Here is a 16,036-nt window from a genome sequence, read left to right as displayed (position 1 = left end):
ATAATGAGAGGAAAAGAGATCGGAGAAGATTCTGGGTACATGAAATTAATTTAACAAGAGAGCCGAAAGGAGAGTATGCAACTTTATTTGAATATTTATTGCGCGATGAAGCTAAGTTTCGGCAGTACTTCAGAATGAGTGTGTTGAAGTTTCAACAACTATTTCAGATGGCAGAACCACATTTAACGAAACAGTTTACAAGATTTCGTGCACCAGTACCTCCTCTTCTGAGAATGATCGTCTGCTTGAGGTAAGTTGTAAGCCAAAACCGAATATATATATATCATAATGACAATTATGTGGGTAGGCCTATGTTTAGACACTTCGTTATCAATCCTGTTGAGTGTTTCCGGCAAGTTGTTGTGGGCAAGTTTTATTACAAATTATTGACGAAATTCTAGCGAGCTGTTACGGAGAATGTTAATTTCTCCATAGCAGTACCGATATTATTTTAACGTCAACTCGAACGTGAAGCCTAACCAGTCGTCAGCTGACTGGGAAATTTGATAGCAATAGAAGTAAATAAAAGCAATAATTGTTATATAATTACTGCAGTAGAAATGCAAACTAGCTCCATCACTTCACCGTGAAATAATCATCGCATGCATCTCTACCGGTACCTACCTTGTAGAAATTTACTGGAAAGAGCAAGTTGGCGTAATCCCGCCGTGATCTTCTAATTTTACTTATTTGTTCTATTCCCTGTCGAATAAGAGTTTTGTGAAGTTCGAAAGCTACTCGGTGTGAACTTATAAGATAAATGACTTATCCTTATTCATATATTCGTTATTAATGACTATAAATAGGTTTTTCTGCTGCATTCAAACTTTGAGTTTTAGGGCTAAATTCTAATAACAGCCTATATCGAAATAAAATCTTGATCATGACCTTTTAGAGCATTATAAAACTTTGCATTTGTTATTCTGGCTACTGACAACCTATAGCTATTCTGTTCTACTTTTTTGAATTCCTACAAGACAGCAAATTTAAATTAGTGTGGTGCTTTCCAAGTATTAGTGGGCTATTATGTTCTGTAAAATTAGGACTATAGATTGTAAGAGTGGAACTTGAACTCACATAAAAATATCAAAGGAAATATGTTCAAACTTAAAAAAAGAATAAGGAACGTAAAATACTTTCAACACCAACAACTGAATTACCCCCAGAATATCAGAAAAAGTTGAATGAGAGAAAATTGTTAATTTCATACTAGGCCTATTGGTAGACAGATAGGAATAGTCCTGCATAGAACCCTCATTAGAATAATAATTTAAATCCTCTAAGTTTATAGCATTAGGCTTGACAGCAGCTTTATTAAACATTATTAAATTTAAATTTGCTGTCCTGTGGAAAATCAAAAGTCAAACATTATAGCTGTAGGGTGTCAGTAGCCAGAATAACAAATGAAAGGTTTTATAATGCTTTAAAAGGTCATGATCAAGATTTTATTATAATATAGGCTGTAGGCCTAATTAGAATTTAGGCCTAAAACTCAAAGCTTGAATTACTTAAATTTAAATTCTCACTGAATAACTAGGGCTACTAATTTTTAATTGCACTCTGGTTGTACCTGATAATGAAGGTGCCCCAAGTTCTTATTGGAACTAAAACAAATTTTATTTTGTTTTTAGTTCTTGTTTGAGGTTGTTCCCAATAAGTTGGCCTACTAATTGTTAACCTAATTTGAATGATATTTGTACCAGTAGTATTAACATGGTTGATGAAAGTAGATTTGTCTCCAGTACCTATGTTAAAACATTATTAATGGGAGACCTTGTAATAAATATACAGGCAGGTCTCTTAGCAAACGTTTTACAACCTGTCAGTAAGATATTTTCTAATTTCTTGATTCATTGGGACCAGATCATATGAGTTATAGGAAGCAGTTGATATTAATTTTGAATAACTCGTAACAGGTCGAAGGTAGATACCACTATAGAGAGATTAAAAGTAGCATTCATTGATAACACATGTGATATACAGGAAGGTTTCTTGGAATACACCATAATATGAGGGACTAATGTATATTTTAAGAAAAAGTTTACCCAGTTTTGAAGTTTCTGAGAATAATTACTTGAGGTAAGCTGCAATAATTTTAAATTTAATAAAAACAGTAATTGAATCTTAAAATAATCTATTTTATTACAACTTATAGCAGTGAACAGAACAACAACAAAATAATGTACTTTTTGTACTCTTCATTGATAACCCTGTCGGTTGACTGCTTCCATCTCAGCATCTGTCACAGCTTCTAGTACCCTTCTCTTCGTAGCAATTTGAAGGTCCAGAGGCAAAGATTTTACAGTCTCTGCCATACTTAAAAAGAAGTGTGTTATCGCATCAGTTTTGTTTGTTTCAAGAGGGTTCACCTTTTCCAGATAATTAGACAAAACTGTAGCTACAGATGTGGATGGAGGTGTCTGGGATCGTTTCCTTTTAAAACCAGAATGCACTGTTTTTGTTGATGGTGAGATTGTTGCCTGTGAAGTAGATGGTTTTTCTTGTGTGAACTGGTTAGGATCTGCAGCACAAGTTCCTTCAGTGGTTTCTGGCTCAATATACACTACAGACTCAGGTGTTACAGGTTCGGTTGATATAATGGTGTCATTGTCATTCAAAAGAAAATATTGAGTTGGTTCTATTATTAAATTCTGGGATGTGTTTTCTGTGGAAATATTGGATAACTGTGGGGAAATTGGTGCAAGGTATGGCTTCAAGAATGACAGCTCATTCTGAAATCTCCAGTCTTTTTTTACCCCTCCCTGACTTCCACTTTTTTCTTTCTTGATCAGAGATTTCCTGTAGCATTCTCTCAAACGCTTCCAGGATTCTTTACATTCAGTTGCTGGAAAAGAAAACAGGCCCATAAGTACCATAATTTAAATTTGTAACATAAATACTATATAAGGCAAAATATAGTGAACTGTTCTCTATTTTGTTTCAGGTTCCTTGCTACAGGGGATAGCTTGCGAACAATTTCGTTCAGCTACAGGTTAGGACATTCCACAGTCGTCAAAATTGTTAATGAAACATGTGAAATTTTATCGAACATTCTTCATCCTATATACATGCCAAAACCGACTGAAGAAAAATGGAAAAGTGTTGAGAAGGGATTTCAAGAACGATGGCACTTCCCAAACTGTATAGGTTCCATTGATGGGAAACATGTCATCATACAAGCACCAAATAAAAGTGGTTCTTTGTTTTATAATTACAAGGGCACATTTTCTATTGTTCTTTTGGCATTGGTGGACTCGAACTATAAATTCATAGCCGTGGATATTGGAGCATTTGGTTCTAATAGTGATGGAGGAATTTTTCAAAATTCAAATTTAGGAAAAGCGCTGGAAACAAAAAACTTGAATATTCCGGAAAAGAAAAATCTACCTGGTACGGATATCCATTTACCCCATGTTATTGTAGGGGATGAAGCATTCCCCTTAAAGACTTATTTGATGCGACCTTACTCCAAAGCTCAATTAAATGGCAACAAAGAAAAGAAAATATTTAATTACAGACTTAGTAGAGCGCGAAATGTAGTAGAGAACACATTCGGAATAATGGCTCAAAAGTTTAGACTGTATCAAAGACGTTTGCAGCAAACTCCTCAACATGTAAAGAACATAGTTTTCACAACTTGTGTACTGCACAATTTCTTGAGAGACGATGTAATTTCGTTCGTTGAAGAGGAATCGTTAAATTCAACTTCAGCAGCTCTGCAGCGGTTGCATTTTACAGGAGGAAATGCTACTTCTGTTGCAATGGGAGTACGTGATGAATTTAAAACTTATTTTAATGCAGTAGGTTGCGTACCATGGCAAAACGACATCATTAATAGAGGTAGACTGAACACAAATTAAAATCTGTGAAGTGTTTGTTGTCCGCAGCAAAGTGTAGCACTTATGAAATTGTTCAATGTAAATATATATTTTTTATTGTAAATACTGTAAATATAATAAATATAGGCCTAAGTGATGTCAATTATCGTACTAGTATACTATATGTGTACTTCAACATGATACAATTTTATAGTAAGGCCAACAACAATTATGAAATAACTTGTATATAATCTTTCTAACCTGTTTGATTTTTTATTTCCTTGCTTATTTCCTCCCAGGCATTGTCTCTTACGTTGTTGTTACAGTAGTGCTTGTGGGACTTGTCATAAAGAAAACTGTATTTCTGAACTAAACTGATCAGCTTTTCTGTGTCCATTATTATAAATAAAGCAAATTAACTATCGCAAATTAAAACGTCTCATCAGTCTGTAGGAAACAGCTGACTTCCACCTGATACACATTTGCCGCCAAATCCCTGACCGAAAGATGCCGATCGTTTACGAAGTTACACGAATGTTGATAATTCTGTTCGATTCCGCTCCGCTAGTCGAAAAATATTCTTGGCAGAGAATCCTGTTCCGTTCGGTTCGATTCGATTCGACTCGTGGCGATCGCCATCTCTATCTCCCATTTAAACACATGTTAAAAAAAAATTCTGTTCGGTTCGATTCCATTCCATTCCACTAGGTGGGAGCGGGCCTTAAATGATACATTAGAGGTAGCATTGGCGCCACCGTCTACGAGAGAATAACTGTAGCGAGCGGAGCATGTTGAAATTGCAGCTGTTTGGCAAAAAGCTCACTCCGCTGTACTCATCAATGTAAATAGGGGACTTTTAAAACTGTGTGGACAGGGCCGTCGCGTGGTATGTAGGCGCCCAAGGCAAGGCTTAAATCGGCGCCCCCCACCCCCGGTAAAACACGTAATTCTGTTCGTTCCAGTTTTGGTTAGGGTAGATGATACCCTAGCTCTTTAGAGCCACTCCATTATCCACCACTATGGACCCGCCGTGTTGCGGACTGGAAAAACAGACACGCGACGGCCCTGTGTGTGGATGTAGATAAGGTTTAAAATTCTTACATGTAAACATTCTCAGATACTATAGTAACTTGCGACGCTTCTCTCCATAAAAAAGAAAGCCCATAAAGCACGAATACAGAGCTAAATGCGTGATAAAAGAGGACGGTGTTCAGTTGCAGTTAAGTAACACAAAATCAATTTCCTGTTTATATTAAGTCTTCTAACAACATACGTTTAGAAGGAGGGCGCGTATATTTCGCTATTTTTTTTTTTTTTTTTTTTTTTTTTGTGAATGACCAGAAATTTGGTATAATTCTGCCCAACAACCGAAAATGTCCTCTCTCGTACGAAGCGGATGAGCGAGTTTTTAGGCCTAAAAACGTTGGCGAGATTTTGGGGTAAAGTAGACAAAATATTATCATCGCCGGTTTAGACGTTAGCTTTCTGAGCCCAAGTTGGCAGGTTCGAGCATGGCTCAGTCCGGTGATACTAGAAGGTGCTCAAATACGTCAGCCTCTTGTAGATAGATTTAGCGGCACATGAAAGAACTCCCATGGGAAAGAATTCCGACACCTCAGCGTCTCCGAAAACCGTGCAAGTATTTAGTAGGACGTACGGCCATTATATTGTTATTATTATTATTATTATTATTATTATTATTATTATCGCTGTCGATGTTTTCTAAACGTGATTACAAGTGGAAATATAACACTCGATTGTGATTTCAGTCTATAATGGAGTTTTTATCTAGCTTTTCCTCAAATGTATGATTTGCTTTAAGATTTTAAAAGATTATAAAACGATTTCCGTTAATGGAAAGGGAAAGTGGTAAATTATATGATTGAAGAGAACTTGCTTAACATCACACCGACACAGATAGGCCTTATGGCGACGATGGGATAGGAAAGGACTAGGAGTGGGACGGAAGCATCCGTGGACTTATGGTGTGGAAATGGGAAACCACGGAAAACCATTTCGGGGCTGCCGACAGTGTGGTTTGAACCCACTATCTTCCGAAAGCAAGCTTACAGCTGCGTGGCCCTAACCGCACGGCCAACTCGCTCGGTCAATAATTTATTATGTTTGTATATAGTCCTATATGCCATTTATGGGAATCATAATATTGACGAAAGTAAAAGACTCAGATGTTCACACGGTGTTGCACATCTAATTTCTAATTGTAAAATCCGGTAAGGTATGAATGGGGACTGCTACACTTAATGTACGAAGGGAAAGCAACAAACTGTATATACAGAAAATATATTCAATAGCTGTTAATACCACAAATACACTCAAAAAGGAAAAAACGGAGCACAATTCCAGGCTATCATGCACATATTTCCTCATTTTCTTTCTTGTACTGTACCAATTTGCTTTACGTCGCACGGACACAGATAGGTCTTACGGCGACTATGGGGCAGTAAAGGCTAGGAGTGGGAAGGAAACGACTGTGGCCCTAATTAAGATACAGGTCCAGCATTTGCCCGGTGTAAGATCTGGAAACCATCTTCAGGGCTGCCGACAGTGGGATTCAAACCCATTATCTCTTGAATGCAAACTGACAGCTACGTGACGTAAAGCCTGCAGCCACTCGCTCGGTATCATGCACATTATTTTTCTGGGTATTCGCTTTCAAGGTAAGATCCAAAGAATCTAATTCACGCCGACAGGGGAATCAGTCGCAAAGTCACCCCAAGTAGGCCAATTCACATGACAATAAGTGTCACGCAAAGTATTATTTTACATGCACGGAAATGAATTTCAAGGAAAATACCTGTGAAATTATACGCCATTGCCCTTTATGAACCTATCTATGCAGCCATAAGCTGCACAGGAGACTGGCAGTTTCCTTCAATTTATCGGGAATCTCCAGTAGTGGCAGTACCAAACAATCTAGCTTTTGCCAAACAGCGCACACGACTGCAGCGCCAATGCTACCTCTAGTATATTATTTACTAACTCTATGGTTGGAGGACGAAGACCTGAGCAAATACCATCTATTGCCAAACGTACGTACTAGCTCGCGCCTCGTTCATTTGAACGACTTCGTTCATTGAACGAATTTCCGCGAGAGCTGTTTCCATGAAGACAGCACAAATGAACTACCTCGTTCATTTGAACCACAAAATAAGCTCACAAATAAATGGCCAATGGCGTGCCGTGTTAATTATCACATGACAGATAATCGCGGTCGACCGATTCAACACTAGGGTGTGCATGCATCACTAAAAGGTGCGCGTACTATACAGTACATGCAGTTCTTCTCATTGGAATAGTGGGGTCTTCCATCGTCCATCGTTAAAAGTTTTGTAACAATTCGTTGATACGGTTCAAAAATGCCATTTACTAGTTCCAACTGGCGGCGGCGCTATGCATTGAGTACTGTTTTCTGTTCGTGCTAGGAGCCCCGAAAGACGACAATCAAATTCCAAGTTTGCAGAATGTCGTTCTTGCCTGCTAATTATAACTGAGCTCCAGTGGCGTATATTGAGGGCTACCAAGGCTATCAGTGAAGCCCAAGCCTGAAAGCCTATAATGTAAGCATCTGACACATTCTTCCATTTACAAAACTTGAAAGCATTGTGAAAGAACGTCGCTCGTATTTCTGAGAGCAAGGCATCGGAGACTAATATCGCAGCCCAGGGCTTCGGCCCGCTCCCCTCGACCCGCCCCGCGAGGCTTGCTGGCGAATATCGGAATGGTGCGGGGAACGAGGGGATACTAACCTTCAGTTTCGGTCCGTCAAATCGCCGCCGCTAACGAGAGAGACAGCGGTGGAAAAAGAAGGCCCAAAGACTCGAAGTTCTCCGGAAGTGTCCGAATTGATGGGATTCACCCATGTGCTACAGTATCACGAGTTTGTTTTTGCATGTGCATGGGTTGCTTATAGTTGGAAATTATTGGTATATTTCAGTTGATCTCAGAAAAATTTTAGTTTATCTGAATGGCTGAACCGTGTGTAATCCGTGGCCTGGCCGGGAATCGAACCCGGGGCCACCGGGTAAGAGGCAGGCACGCTGCCCCTACACCACGAGGCCGGTAAGCAAAGTCACTTCCGTACATGGAGGCCCTTGGAGGAGTGGAAGGTAAAGGCTTCCACCATTGTTAGTAGAGTGGTTAGCTCTACGCCCGGTCGCCTTTGCCCCCAGGAATTAACCTGGTACTCATTTTTTAGGTAGGCTGAGTGAACCTCAGTGCACCTCCGGAAGTGGAAATCTCGTTTCTTAAATTTTACGACTTCCTGAGGGGGATTCGAACCCACGTCCTTCCGGGCGAACCGAGCACGCCTTTACAGCCCCTGGATAAACCATTCTCGCAACTGAAATATGAAGATAAATTGCTGATAATTAAAAATGGTAAGCCTACCCCACCTCTTACTCAGTTACAGTGTGAACAGGAGGAGAAAATAAAAGAATCCATACTAAGGGTATTTCAACGTAAATAAGTATGAAAAGTATTTGTGGTTATGTGGCTCATGCGAACTTCACAAACTTTATTGTTGGCCGTGCTTATTGTTTGCAACTGAGATTATGACAATAATAATAATAATAATATCCGCCTCTGTGGTGTAGTGGTTAGTGTGTTTAGCTGCCACCCCCGGAGACCCGGGTTCGAATCCCGACTCGGCCACGAAATTTGAAAATTGGTACGAGGGCTGGAACGGGGTCCACTCAGCCTCGGGAGGTCAACTATGTAGAGGAGAGTTCGATTCCTACCTCAGCCATCCTCGAAGTGGTTTTCCGTGGTTTCCCAGTTCTCCTCCAGGCAAATGCCGCGATGGTACCTAACTTAAGGCCACGGCCGCTTCCTTCCCTCTTCCTTGTCTATCCCTTACGATCTTCCCATCCCCCACAAGGTCCCTGTTCAACATAGCAGGCAAGGCTGCCTGGACGAGGTACTGGTCCTCCTTCACAGTTGTATCCCACGACCCAAAGTCTCACGTTCCAGGACATTGGCCTTGAGTATAGAGGTAAGATTTCTCGCTGAGTACGAGGGAAAACTAACCTTGGAGGACAAACGCATTAAGAAATAACAATAATAATAATAATAATAATAATAATAATAATAATAATAATATGCATAGCCTCTGGAAAGGCTTGATGGTGACCTGATGAAATGAATGGTGAAGACGTCATAAGCACCCAGTCCCCGAGCTAGGGGAATTAAGAGTACGAGGAGGCTGATACTTTAGCTACCATCTACAGTAGCAGAGGCTAGGGCTTGTGAATCATCCTTAACACAGCAGGCTTCTCCGATGGCTATTAGGTGCAGCTCAAAACCCTTAAGGCTTGACGTTCACTAAACCAACTATCGAAAATGGGTAACCTAAGTCTAGTGATAGCAGCATACGCCACTGCTGAGCTCATGTTTGTTCGAGTCCGATCTTATGCGAGATACGGTTCACAATACAATAATGTCGCTAGTTTACCTCTCAAAACATTAGGAATAAAATAAAAACCTGTTTACAGTCTAGCACTTACGTGGGCCTACTGTAACCGTTCCATGATACACGACAGTTGTGGGAATTATACACGGGCACTGGTAAATAAATAGACTTTGTCTACACACAAAATAATCAATTTCAACAACATGAGGCACAACGGAATTACACGCACTTGGAGCGGAGTAGCAAAAGCATGTTATCACATGGTAATCGACACGAGACTACGGTACTGCATTGAGTACACATAGGTTATCTTAAGACAGGGGCGGCTTTTCAGGTGAAGTGCCACTTCACCACTTATTTTTACCATAATGAATTACTTACATTTATTTTTCTTATGACATTTGTTGGTTTTACGGAAAGAAAATGTTTTATTGTACGGCGTTTGGAGCACCTCATCACCTGATGAGAACCAGGGGAACTCACGAAAGCGCCGACTGTCGGCTACAGTACGGCGCGTGAGACTGAGTGAAGACGAGAGATTCTCCAGCTGCCTCTACCTCCCAAGTGCTCCCTCCTAGCGCTTGGCCTTGGCTGTTGCCATGACAACCGTGACGTCACCCGCGTACTTTCCACATAGCGGAATGTGCTAGTGAAGTTGTCGGAAGAGCGGAATGTTTCGTCATCCCTGCGTAATCCTGTGCGAAGTACGAGTACTTACGCATCGTGGTTCATTCGTAGTGTTGTGCTGTTTTATTTAAATATGTATCCTATTTATGACATGGTGTGCATTTTATTATAAACACCATTTTCACCTTGGAGAAACGAAGATCAGAATGAATTTCTACGTTTTGATCGCCCTACTGAATCACTGCAAATTTGTGCTACAAAAGAAGTGAAACATTCCGGTAAATCTTACAATCTTAGTTTCAAACGATCGTGGTTTAAGGAATTTCCATGGTTGTGCTCCTCTCCAGCTGCTTGCCTTTTATCAATAAAAATAACGTTTGGAATAAAGAAGGATATTCAGCCCTTTTGAACATAACACGTTCTTTACATAAGCACTCAGACTCTGCAGAACATAAAATACGGCAGCTAGATTTCAAGACATTGGAAACAAACCAAAATACGATCTCTGACGTCCTGAAGGAAAATGCACGACTGTATATTGTAATTGTACAGTTCAGTGAAAATGTACATTTAAATAGGCTTTTCCTTCAGTTGGTAATTGATGCAGTGCTCTATTTAAGTAAGCAAGAACTAGCTTTTCGTGGTCATGACGAAACATTAAATTCAATGAATCGTGGTCACGTGCTGGACCCTCCGCCAGTCACAGGTACGAGGTACGAGTATAAAACAACCAAAAACAACACTTAGTTCCTAAATCTTGTCCTCCTCTGTGGTGTAGTGGTTAGTGTGAGGCCCGGGTTCGATTCCCGGCTCAGCCACGAAATTTGAAAAGTGGTACGAGGGCTGGAACGGGGTCCACTCAGCCTCGGGAGATCAACTGAGTATAGGTGGTCTCGATTCCCACCGGAGCAAGTGGTTTCCCACTTCTCCTCGATGGTACCGGGATGGTACCTAACTTAAGGCCACAACCGCCTCCTTCCCTCTTCCTTGTCTATCCCTTTCAATCTTCCCATCCCCCATCAAGGCCCCTGTTCAGCATAGCATGTGAGGCCGCCTGGGCGAGGTACTGGTCATCCTCCGCAGTTGTATCCCCGACCCAGAGTCTGAAGCTCCAGGATTCTGTCCTTGAGGCGGTAGAGGTAGAATCCCTCGCTGAGTCCGAGGGAAAAACCAACCCTGGAGGGTAAGCAGATTAAGAAGGAAAGAAAGAAGTTCCTAAATCTGTCGCTCGAAACCGAACGGGTAATAGCTCTTCACCATACTTCACAGCCTCGAGCCGCCACTGAAAGCAAAATAATAAAATACAGGGGCATTTTTCGTTATGCAAATATATTATTATTATTATTATTATTATTATTATTATTATTATTATTATTATTATTATTATAAGAACAACAATAATGGCGCCTACCCTCCGGAGCCGTGTGCAGGCGATCTACGCTCATATGAAAATGCGGCCCTACCTAAGATGAATTCTAATGTTTAACTCGGCAAACAGACAGCCCCCGAACCGTTGGAATTAATGAAGGAAAGTTAAAATCCTCGACCCAGTTGAGACCCCTTGAACCTAAGGCCAACACGTGCTAACCATATAGCTCATACTATACATAACGGTATCGAAATATCCTAACCATGATATAGGCCTACGAGGTGAAAATAAAAAGCGTGATTTTTACGCCGTTTCGTTTCACTTTTTTTTTTTTTTGCTAGGGGCTTTACGTCGCACCGACACAGATAGGTCTTATGGCGACGACGTTTCACTTTTCTTTACACATTTCATAATCATTGAAAACCCTTAAGTTCAGTTCTGTTATTCCAAATTGAAAATATACGTGGATATTACAGCGATAACCTGTATTTAGGATAAGATTCCGTAGACCCTTTGCGAATTAGATTAGTTACCCAAGGCGCGGCTCCCGCAGCTCAGCTCAGACGATGTCACAGCGGCTTGTGCGAAGCTGCCAACTTTTGAACTAGTTACAAGGCTAGGTTATGTGAAAAGATTATTGGTCCGGCTTGTAACAAGGCTATCGGGCAGAGGGCAACAAAGCGGTCACACACACTCCACAAGGTACGACCCTGTGACTAATTAAAACTTATCTGGCGCACTGCGTGATCTTCTCTTTTTCTTTTTGAACGAACACGGAAAATGGTGGCAAATGTGAGTTTTACGCTGTCTACGTTTTAATTCTTGTAAATAAGAATATTTCTAGGGGTCGGTTAGTGGGTCGATGAGAAGCCTTGGCACCACGAGGCTCGTAATGAGGTTGCGCGTGAATAACCTGCGCAAAGTACTCCAGCCTACAAGATCCTTGTTCAAGACTAGCAACTCCGAATATATTGCTAGTACATTCTCGCGTAACATTATATGCTAAGATTATTGGGCAGTCCCTCTAAATTCAAAAACAACTTTTGCGTATATTTTTCTTACGTACGATCATGCGGGAAAATCGTGACCGAGGACAAATAATTTTTTGACGATCGATGCGATAAAACGATAGTTCGAGAAATATTGATTTATATGGATCATTTTTGGGACCGAATAAATTCAACGATGAAAAATGAAATGAAATGGCGTATGCCGGGAGTGTCCGAGGACAAGTTCGGCTCGCCAGGTGCAGGCGACCTACGCGTCGTGATGAGGACACATACACCCAGCCCCAGTGCCAGCGAATTAACCAATTAAGGTTAAAATTCCCGACCATGCCGGGAATCAAACCCGGTACCCCTGTGATCAAGGGCCAGCACACTAACCATTTAGCCATGGAGCCGGACAATTCAACGATGAATACGGGAAAACGACAGTTCCGGGAACGATGCATCGAGTTTCTACTGTATTTGACTTGTATTAATATTGTTTATAATTCTCCCCCTCTTGCCGTCCTTTTTCATTATGTCTCAAAACTGTTACGCGTGCGCGTGTTGTTAAAAGTTTTCCACTTAAGCAGAACCATCTACAATTAAAGCCGCAAGGTACGCTTATCTGTCAAGCGGAGGCCGAAAGAAAAGGGGACGTGTTCGATTTTTAATGACTTCACCCATATTCACTACATTTAGACCAATACGATGATTGTGAAAAATGCACACAGTTCATAAAATGGTACTAAGAAACACACACATCAGAAAATACATTCACTGAAGTTACAAATACACATTTTACATGAATAAAAACACAACACTTTAAGAACATTACTCACAATCTCGATTATTCTGGAGCGTTGACAGCTTCCTCCGCTTAGTGTTTTTATCCTCACTGCTGACATAACTCGTGTTCTTCATCTGCTTTCAGCACATATTTAAGACAACATTGGAAAATGTAGACAATAAACAATCTGTCGTACCATTATTGTCACGCCCACAATGACGGCGTTCAAACCAGAACTGCTGATTGTCATCTCTTCCTAAAGCAGCTCAGGATACAGAGAACAGAAATTCTTTATAATTTTCACAACCCAGATGGTCTTCGCATACCACTGTTCTGCAGACACACACAATACAATGTGATGGCACCACTAAACCACCTCTCTGAAATTCTTCAAAATAGGGATCACCTGTTTCATTACTCTGCAGGAGACCTAAACAAGTGCCACAGCTTATCGCTCTGGATATTGTCCTTAGTGTATACCCAGAAATGTACAGCATATTATCTCTGACATCTCAAAATGCCCACCAGAAAGTTCACATGATAAATAGCAGTCTAATTTATTTATTGTTTCTATATTGAGCCCAATAACATCTGTTTTGATGGAATCAGACATTTCTAATTGGCTACAGCCAAACCACACCTTTCGATACCATCACCACCACCGCAACCCTAGAACATCCTTGATCCTAATTTTCATCTTACTTTCTAGGACTTGAGGTGCAGTAACATTGTAGTTACAACCAATAAGCTATAAGTACTGACTAATCCTTCTTTCTAAGTTATCACTTTGAAAGTTTCTTGACAGTAAATAATTTCCTTTCACAGTTCCAAACGAAACTTTTTGAGTAGGGCCTAACTCTTCTTTCTTTTAGTGCAAATAATAATAATAATAATTGTACCGGTCGGTACACCTCCACGCCGCTAATTCAAATATTGCGCCAGTTGAAACTCCTCTCCAGGAGAAAACCTGAACTTTAATAAACTGTATTAACTCAACAGTTTCTCGGAAGATCTCACCACTGTAAATCTGGTAATTTCGAAGTGTTCTGAACTGTGTTTATTTCGATTTGTGTTTGTTTGCTCCGTATCAACAAGTTTGGACATTCCCTAACAGATGTCCCTACCAGATCTATGATAACGCACTCTGGTGTAAAGGAATGTACTCTCTTGAAGAAACCTTGTATTCATAAGTTTGTTCTTTGTTAAATTTCTTTCTTTTATTGTTTGGGTTGGCTATATTAATCCTTCAGTCCGCCAGGTTTGAACTCAGCCAATCCCAAAATTCTTTAATTAATTTTCAGCCAATCATGTATGTCTTCTTCGATATGGATATGCTGCTATTAGCTACCCAATAAAAGCGTGTGGGTGTGTCTATTTATTCCTGAAAAGCCTCGAACTCTCCACGAGGGTATAAAATCTGCTGATTTTCTTGTCTCAGTGCCACTTCAGTAACATCTCTCTTAGTGTGTGAATATGTAGCAGGGGGCGGGAAGCGCCTCTTTCTTCAAGCAGCCGTTCTTCTACAAGTTAATAGACTTTTAACATCTTTAGTCTTCGCTAGCTCAGCAGTTTAACTCTCGGGGAGGGTTCGAAACCCTTTTATATGTAACCCACTACCTTAAAATGTAAATTCCTCTTCTGGTTATGTAAATACTACAAACATCTTTCACGGTAAATCGGGGATAGAGAGTGCTTCACCCTCTCGAGCTCCCCTTTCATTTTGGAATTAAGGTGACCACGTTTTCGTAACCGTTCTACTCAATTTTAATGTATTAAAGTCTTCTCATACGGGTCACCTCCTTAGCTTGGGATTAGCCCCTGTATATCGGCCTAGAGCCAAGTAGGTTTTAAAGGTGTATTAGGAGTGCAAGCTACGCCTGCATTCAATTTGGTATGTTGGGCCAGTAACTTAACCTGTTGTCTTTTGTTTTCCTCCATGCGAAGGCCCTGTAGGTTGGGTACATGCTACCCCTGTTTTGTAAGTGTGCCTTGATGGCAATCCGTAGAAAATTGTGTTGCGGCCTTTGATAGGCTTGTTAGGTTGAGGGCGATTTTTCTCTTTTGGTATTTTGAAAAGTGCCTCTAGGAGGCTTGACATTGTAATTTGGAGCAAGGGCTCCTTGATTTGACGGGGTTTTCTGCCCCTTTGTTCTAATTCTGGTAAAGCTGGGCTAATGGCTCAAGGATTATAATTGTGGGGATCGTAGCCCAGATTTGTAATATTACTGTGTACCTGATTTGTTATTTCACTTTGTGAAAATTGTTACACCTTGTTGTCTATTGAAAATATAACCTTTATTCAAATTTTAAATTCATCTTTCGGACTTGTAGTGAGACCTATTCCTGCCCGCACCTTCTTTCACCTCTTACTACCACGGATATCTCCGTAATAATAATAATAATAATAATAATAATAATAATAATAATAATAATAATAATAATAATAATAATAATAATAATAATAATAATAACTACCTTTGTGGTTTTTGGAGACACCAAATTGCAAGCCCCTCAGGAGTTCTTTTACGTGCCAATAAATCTACCGACACGAGGCTGACGTATTTTAGCTCCTTCAAGTACTACCGAACTGAGACAGGATCGAACCAGCCACGTTGGGGTCAGAAGCCCACCGCCTCAACCGTCTGAGCCACTCATCCCGGGCCTTTTAGTGGAAAGTTGAATTGTTTAATAGATGTGTATTTGTACACATTTAACATTAACACTACAAGAAGTGATTATTATACTGTATAATTTAATAAATATGCATTTAGTTGGGACCACTTTAACAATTTACCACCAAGCTCGATAGCTGCAGTCGCTTAAGTGCGGCCAGTATCCAGTAGTCGGAAAATAGTGGGTTCGAACCCCACTCTCGGCAGTCCTGAAGATGGTTTTCTGTAGTTTTCCATTTTCACACCGGGCAAATGCTGGGGCTGTACCTTAATTAAGGCCACGGCCGCTTCCTTTCAATTCCTAGGCCTTTACTATCACATCGTCACCATAAGACATATCTGTGTC

The 16,036-nt window shown here is 40.5% G+C and overlaps 1 protein-coding gene across 1 annotated transcript; it reads left to right on the top strand.

Annotated features, from left to right (window-relative positions):
* The first annotated feature begins 220 nt into the window (after window positions 1-220).
* On the top strand, window positions 221-4,030 carry LOC137502897 (uncharacterized). Its single transcript, XM_068230083.1, has 2 exons — window positions 221-250; window positions 2,945-4,030. The coding sequence occupies exons 1-2, from the start codon at window positions 234-236 to the stop codon at window positions 3,858-3,860; spliced, it is 933 nt and encodes a 310-aa protein (XP_068086184.1). The 5' UTR covers window positions 221-233; the 3' UTR covers window positions 3,861-4,030.
* The last annotated feature ends 12,006 nt before the right edge of the window (window positions 4,031-16,036 follow it).

Source organism: Anabrus simplex, chromosome 13, assembly GCF_040414725.1.
Source record: "Anabrus simplex isolate iqAnaSimp1 chromosome 13, ASM4041472v1, whole genome shotgun sequence".
In the NCBI taxonomy this organism is placed as follows: domain Eukaryota; kingdom Metazoa; phylum Arthropoda; class Insecta; order Orthoptera; family Tettigoniidae; genus Anabrus; species Anabrus simplex.
Note: the sequence above shows the minus strand (reverse complement) of the source record. Positions and strands in the feature narration are given on the sequence as shown.